This window comes from Puntigrus tetrazona, chromosome 3 (genome assembly GCF_018831695.1).
Source record: "Puntigrus tetrazona isolate hp1 chromosome 3, ASM1883169v1, whole genome shotgun sequence".
NCBI lineage: Eukaryota > Metazoa > Chordata > Actinopteri > Cypriniformes > Cyprinidae > Puntigrus > Puntigrus tetrazona.
This window is the reverse complement of record NC_056701.1, coordinates 7,933,539-7,941,134: the sequence shown is the minus strand read 5'-3', so window position 1 is coordinate 7,941,134 and position 7,596 is coordinate 7,933,539. Positions and strand designations below refer to the sequence as shown.

At 39.7% G+C, this 7,596-nt stretch overlaps 1 protein-coding gene across 1 annotated transcript in view; it reads left to right on the top strand.

Moving 5' to 3' along the window:
- The window catches only part of LOC122341278 (adhesion G protein-coupled receptor L1-like), a 25,570-nt gene that overhangs the window by 4,839 nt on the left and 13,135 nt on the right, over positions 1-7,596 (top strand). The window contains exons 9-13 of the mRNA XM_043234653.1: positions 145-267; positions 936-1,141; positions 2,666-2,839; positions 3,094-3,303; positions 6,196-6,416. Coding sequence (XP_043090588.1) covers positions 145-267; positions 936-1,141; positions 2,666-2,839; positions 3,094-3,303; positions 6,196-6,416 — 934 coding nt within the window. The remainder of the gene's footprint in view (positions 1-144; positions 268-935; positions 1,142-2,665; positions 2,840-3,093; positions 3,304-6,195; positions 6,417-7,596) is intronic.

Genomic DNA, 7,596 nt, shown 5'->3' with positions numbered 1-7,596 from the left:
ATTCATAGTGCCCAGTTAAAGAAGTCTTTCTAGATTTTGACTACCACTCGAAATGAAGAGCTTTCATTGTAACCTTTCAGGGCTTTTTTTGAAACTGTGTTATAACAGTTCAAATTCTCACGGTGTGTGTTTCTGCACCTCCAGATCTAGAGGTGCGCGTGTTGAACACAGAGACAGAGTCCCAGGATCTGTCGTTCCCTCAAAACGGCCCCAGTGACAGCAGCATCCAGCTCTCGGCCTCCACCTTCAAACAGTACAGCCGCAACGGTCAGCCTCTCCATCTCGCCCCCGTGCAGTTTCACCGAAGCTTAGCGAAATTTCCACTTCGCTTTACCCGGTTATTGGTTGATAATAATAAACCTAATCAGATTAACAAAAGCGCTGAGACCATTTCTTCCTTGATGGTTTCTTAACGGCGCTCTTAATCGAACGGCCCGAGAGGCGACTAGATTACTATCATTTTCAGGCTGACAGAGCAATGTCGGCTCTCTTTTCTTTTCTCCCGCTTCTCTCCTTCCTGTCCCCTCCATCTCTTAGCCATCTTATCCCGCGATCAGCTCTCCTACTCCTAGCTTTCTCCACCACTCCCGCGTTAAGCCTCTTTTTTTGAAGCCGTGTTGTCGTTTGCCGCTTCTCATCGGGAACAGGTTGGGCGGGGGATGTGAGATTAGTATGATTGAAACAAACGCACATGAAATATTCATACGGAAGAAACGGAGGGAGTGCTGAAGGGATGAATGTTCCGTTGCCCTCCATATTAAAATTCCTTCATCCCCCGATCACTCACTCACTCACTCACCCCCTCCCAGCCCAAATCATTTTAACCTTCACTCAAGTCACTCTACCGCTGCTTTTTTTCCTCTTAGTTGTTATTCATATCCTTCCGCCACTCAGTAACTCTGTTCTTCTTTTTTGCGCTGTGTTTCCCGGCACAGGTCAGGTAAAAGTGGTCTTTGTGCTTTATAAGAATCTGGGTTCGTTCCTGTCCACTGAAAACGCCACTGTGAAGATGGAAATGGAGGCGGGGCCTGGTGGGCGGGGCCTGGCAGTGAATTCGCACGTCATAGCAGCGTCCATCAATAAGGAGTCCAGTCGAGTGTTTCTCACCGAGCCTGTGGTGTTCACCCTTAGACATTTACAGGTACGAAAAACTCACATAGACACACGCAAGCAAGAAATTACGTTAGAATTTCATCACACTGTGTTTAGCAAACAAGCTCATGGGGTTACGTTTGTGAAAAGTGAATACATTTCTGTTTAAATGATCATTTTTTGCATTATGATTAATTATCCCTCACTTGCTCTAAAAACACCTTTCCGCGGACCTCAGTACTTAATGTACACTACTGTTCAATAGTGTAAAAACATTTACATCGTCTTAAAATTCAAATAAATGTTGTCCTTTAGAACTTTAGAACTGTTTTAAACATACATGAAACGTTTCTTATGCAGGAAAGCATCAAATCAGATGAATAAAGAGATGTATATGATAGAATATATTGATTTCTGAAGGATCATGCGACACTGAAGACTAGAGTAATGATGCTGTAAATTTAGCTTTGCATCAAACGAATAAATTACGTTTAAATTTAAAAGAGAGAATGTTCTGGCTTTCCGTGATTTCAGTGGTATGTGGTAGGTGGCGCTTTTACGAATCTACTGAAAGAGTATTGAATGTTTAGATCATATGACGACAAAGAAGAAGCGGAAACAAAAAAACGCGTATATAAGCAGATGCTTACAAAATAAAGCATAAAATAACGTGATCGTCAAGCATTAAAAAAGCTTATAAATCTAAAGTATAGATGTTACCAAGTGGAATGTTGATCCAGTATGGAGAATCATTGTTCTGAAACTGACCTAGGTATAGTCTTTTACAAAAAAGAAATGTATGCTTTTTTAATGAAACATACGCATATTCAAGTGTTAATAATAAAAAAGAATGCACAAAGCTTGAAAAAACGTTTTGTTTTGTTGTTTTTGCTTTGTTTGTTCAGATGCACACAATATTCAGGGGGCCATTAAACGTTTGTAAAAATGATAAAAAAATGCAGGCAGTGGCTGACAACTTAAAAAAAACAAAAAAAACAAAACACTGACAAGGAAAGATTTAAGTGACTAGCAACACCACAAAAAGGCTCTTCATTACTACATGTGTGTTTCGCAAATTACCAATAGTTTGTCAACACTGCAAGCAGAAGATCAGTTTGAGACCATCATCCTGTATCATCAGTACATTCATCAGCGTGACTGCCACAGTACATGTGTCTACATTCAGTATTTATAATGAATATTTGCTGTGACGGAACAGCACACATTTATGAGCAAATGGAAGCAAATGGAAGCAGCAGGAAATTGCTTGTGCCCCCTTAAACGTGAATTCTTCCAACATGTTGAACAGACGAATCCAAACATAATTCCTTTTGTCATTTCTGTAACATGTCTCAGTACTCAAGAATCAATGGGAGATTTATTGTTTATAATTCACTCTAACTGTGCTGCCTTTGCAGTGCAGAAACTGCCATTTCAGACAATACAGTGAAAATCAATGCGTAAGTGCTAGATGGTCCCTGATCATGAAGGCCTTTCCCATGACTCCCCAACAGAAAACATTGCTTTGTGAGAGCCAATCTTTTCCCGTCTCCCTGTTGGTTCCTCTTTGCAGCTGGAGAATCATTTCAGCCCAAACTGTTCATTCTGGAACTACTCCGAGCGTTCGATGACGGGCCAGTGGTCATCTCAGGGCTGCAGGCTGATGGAAACCAACAGCACGCACACAACTTGTTCTTGCAGCCATCTAACCAACTTCGCCGTGCTCATGGTGCACCACGAACCCGACGTAAGACACATCCCCTCTTTAAATTCATGCCTGCTCGCTAACAAATCTGAATATAGCTCTCATGCACATAAACAACTTTTTCGCTTGCATGCGCTCTGTAAGACAAACACATATCTATACACATAAGAGCAAAATACACAAACAAACACACAGCAATTTCAGCTTGACATTTACTGGATTTTCATAAGTCACTCTCCCTCGGGCAGCCTATCCGTTTATACCATTTCCCTTATCCATCTCTCGGTCTCTCTCAGTATCCAGGCAGGATGCACGAGTTGATCCTCTTTGTGATCACATGGGTGGGCATCGTCATTTCGCTGGTGTGTCTCGCCATCTGTATCTCCACCTTCTGCTTCCTGCGAGGCCTGCAGACCGACCGCAACACCATCCACAAGAACCTGTGCATCAACCTCTTCATCGCCGAGCTCCTCTTCCTCATCGGCATCGACAAGACGCAGTACCACGTGAGCGGATTTGTGATCTATATTAAGGGGAGAAAGCGCTGGGAATGAATTTCACCCGCTGATTGTAGTGTTTATGTGCACCCGCTGATAAACCATGCCGTCTGCATTGTTTTAGCATCCGATTAACTGAAGGAATTAAATGCAAACTGCATTAAGTGCAGGTAATTTGCATTCATTTGCATCTTGTTGTGGAGGATGCAGCGGACTATCACAATATGACATACTTTACTGGGGTTTCAGTGCCCGTGCTCTTGCTCTTTGATGTAAANACTGAAAAAGCAGCCAAGCTGTTTTTAGGATTGCTAATAATAAGAAATACTGGTAAGCAAATCAGCATATTGGAGTGTTTTCGGGAGACTAAAGGAAAATTCAGCTTTGCATTACAGGAATAAATGACATTTTAAAATACATTTAATAGTAAAAAAAATATTTTAATTTGTAATTGTAGTCCACAGATTTAGTGTATTTTTGATTAAATAAATTCATTAAGAGATTTCTTTAAAAAAACATAAGAAATCTTAATTATTATTACTATGTAAATGTTAATGTATATAAAACAATACTTACAATACAGAAACACAAACACTACCATTGTAGGGTATTATTCACATGACGAAAGATTTGTGGAGTTAGTGAAAACACTTTCACTCTTACTTTCTAAAAAATTGCCTCTAGGCAACATTATGCAACTCTGCTGTATTATATGTTGATTATGCATTTAATGCGCATTTAACCAGCTGCTCCTCTATCTGTTGATTCTTTGGGGTGTAATTTTCACTTTGAAGCAAGCAACATTAATTAGATGAGTTTTAAGGTTATTGTCTTAAAAGCTGCAATTGTTGATTGGCAGACTTTCCGAACATCCCAGCAATAGGCTGTGTCGCACTGTGACATCTCTGTTAATATCAGACCGCATTACGGTAAAAACAAGAAAATTCATCTTCAGGGCTCCTATTGGTGTCGTAAAAGAATCCACACTGCAGGACTGCGCCTCAAAACTTCTGACACTGACAGAATCTCATTGAAAGGATATTTCAACAGTAATGTTCATTAATCGGTTGTCTGAGAATATGTCAAACTATCAATATAAGATATCGGCCTAGGACTAGAGGAATTTTCTAAATTTGTCTCAAGCAAATTGGAGCCAAAATTCTGCGCTCCTGCTTTAACTGAAGTGTCATGTCTTGTCAGGGATGGGGTTGTCTTTTTTTTTTTTTTTGGTTGGCCAATTAAAACCAGTGTGTTGAAGTGTGCATGACTCCCCAACAGAAAACATTGCTTTGTGAGAGCCAATCTTTTCCCGTCTCCCTGTTGGTTCCTCTTTGCAGCTGGAGAATCATTTCAGCCCAAACTGTTCATTCTGGAACTACTCCGAGCGTTCGATGACGGGCCAGAGTGTTGAAGTGTTTTACATTGACCCTTGAAAGCATATATGTTGACGGTTCATGTTGAAGAGGTTTATGTTTATGCCAAAAAAAACGAAAACCCTACACTGAGAACCCTAACACTGAGAATAACCAACGACCAATTAAAACATTACACACTGTGAAACTTGCTGAGTTTAGATAAAAAATTGTATCCTAAATAATCAGCTCGGCTATGTTTTCCCATTGAAAAGCAGCTGATTGAATGCGTAATCAATAAATCATACAGTGATGTGAAATGAAAATTAGCATGGATGCTTTTTAAAATGATTAGGATATTGTGACTTATTAGTTTCAAATTGTGATGCCTTTCACGTCAGTCTACTGACACCGAACGTTTCCTGTTGAAAGCTGTGGTGTCATCTGATTGGCTGATTTACTGCATCTCTTCCAGAGTTCACGCTGCATTAGTATGCCGGGAATCTAAATCGTTTTACAAGATGCCATGGTTGCTACAATGAGCTCTTCAGAAGAAGAACTTGTAGCTGGATAATGTTTGCAGTTTTTTTTTCTTTTCTTTTCTTTTTCAAAAGATATAGTTGTTTTATGAGGCACTTAACAAGGAAATGATAAATCCATGAGCAGATCTGTATCTTCCGTTTTGCAGGGGCGTAGAAACGATACGTAAAGTGCGGGGGTTGAATGAATCTCATCAGCCTCTCTTTGCGAGTGTGGTTGCCAAGTTGCTGTAGATACATTTATATAAAATAAGATTTGAAAACCTAAAAACCAAACTTTCCTGAAACGTCAATTATATATATATATATATATATAATTGTTCAAGACTGCTTCTCTTCTGTTGTTCACTTCTCTCTTAAGAAATTTACTTCCTGTCAGGCTCAGCACACAAACTGTGCCAAGCACGACTCGAGTCATGAATATTAATAATGTTATGTCACGTTCGCACTAAGTGATTTGCTGAAAGGTGGATGTTTTTAGGTGAGTGCACTTGCAATAGTGGGATCACTGTTCGCCGCCTGTGCATTCGTTCATCCAGTCGATTGGCAGATGCTTCTGCAGGGAGTCCTTTTATGTGCCGGCTACATTTTCTTCACACTGCAGCCCAGCAAAATAAATAACTTTTAAATGTGATTATCATCTGAAAATGGAGGGGGGTGCATTTATTATGGTTTTTTTACTCTGTGTTGGAGGACAGAGTTCTATGCTAAAAGTCGCACAAAAACAACACGTAATTCACATCAGTTAAAGGTCTCAGAAGTAGGTGCTTCTGGACCAAAATAAAGTGCAAATTTCAGTTCCCATTGATTTCTATTGTATTCTTAGAAGTCAGTGGTCATCGAAGTTGTTTAGCTACTCGCATTCTTCCAAACATCTTCTGGGTTACAAAGTCAGTCAAACAGGTTTGAAAAAACACAAAGTGGACTATATCTTTTATGTTCATAGACACTATACTTTGTCTGATATTTTTCTCACTAACCCCTCCTTCTCTTTTTTTGTCCAAATACAGATTGCATGCCCCATTTTTGCGGGTCTGCTACATTTCTTCTTCCTGGCTGCGTTCTCCTGGATGTGTCTGGAGGGAATCCAGCTGTATCTGATGCTGGTGGAGGTCTTTGAGAGCGAATACTCCCGAAAGAAATACTACTACCTATGCGGCTACTGCTTTCCCGCCCTGGTGGTGGGCATCTCGGCAGCCATTGACTATCGCAGCTATGGGACAAAAAAAGCGTACGTATGATGCAATCTATTCGCACGCAGCCAAAAAGGGCCATTGGTTTTTGAGCAGGGGACTCGACCCCCTCCTTAAACCATTTGTTTCATTTAAATGGATTCCGGCAAAATGGCTCTCTGGGAGTTTAAATTCCATATAGTGCAGTATCATCTTTCACTCAGAAACATACACTGGTATTATGTAGTTTTGCGTTCAGTTGGATGATTGGCCGCTGACATGTGATCCTAGCCTAACCAAGGTCATCATGTGAATTATGAATGAAGCCAGTTAAAGATGTTGCAAGCACCTTTTTTCGGAATAGCATGCATTAATCTGACAGATGCAGGCCTGATAATTCACTTTACAAGAACACATCTCGAAGCTGTATCTCGCACTATTTTTAACATTACATCAGCAAAATGATATTTTGTAGGGTTTTGACAGTCATGGAGTTTATAATCTAAGTCTTAAAAACTTGCAGTGGTTACTTATTTGTTTAAAATTGTTAATTAATTAATTTATTCTGCTTTTGAAATGCTTAAAATAATCTAAATTACAATTTTTACCGTTAAATCTTGTGTAGTCACAAACAACTAAAAAAAAGTTGGTTAAAAAGACAAATCGACTATTAAAAAGCGCGAGAGCCCTAAATTTACCTTTGTGTTTGCTTACATTGTGTTGTCTGTCAGTACTTTTAGGGGGCGGGGTTTTGGTCAGAAGGTGTGGTCTAATTTATTGTCTGGCGGAAGTGAACAAAATCGCTTACGGCACCTTTAACTGAGCTGATTACTGCAAGTGCGAGCGTGTGTCGCTCTGTGTGTTTGTGTGCACGAGAGTGTGTGTTGGTCTGTGTTTATGAGTGTGCGACTGTGGAAAAATAGCACAGCTGCAGACTTTTGAATGTTGACTACAGTGCAGAAAACGAGACGCTGACTCAGTGCACTAATGATTAAAAACTGAGCTTAACCTTCAACTAGACTTATATTGCTTTTATTAGCTTGTTTTTATGCCAAAAATATATTGTCATTTCAATGGCAATAATACTTTTAAGATGTCGCGCAATTACTTCAAAGTATTCGATGATCAATAATGTGCTACTTCATAAAATGCATATGCGCTTTTGCCTGTAATGAAGCTATCAGTCTTTGAACAGTGAAATGTTAGTGATGAAGTTATCGCGTGTGTGTGGTTTTTTTT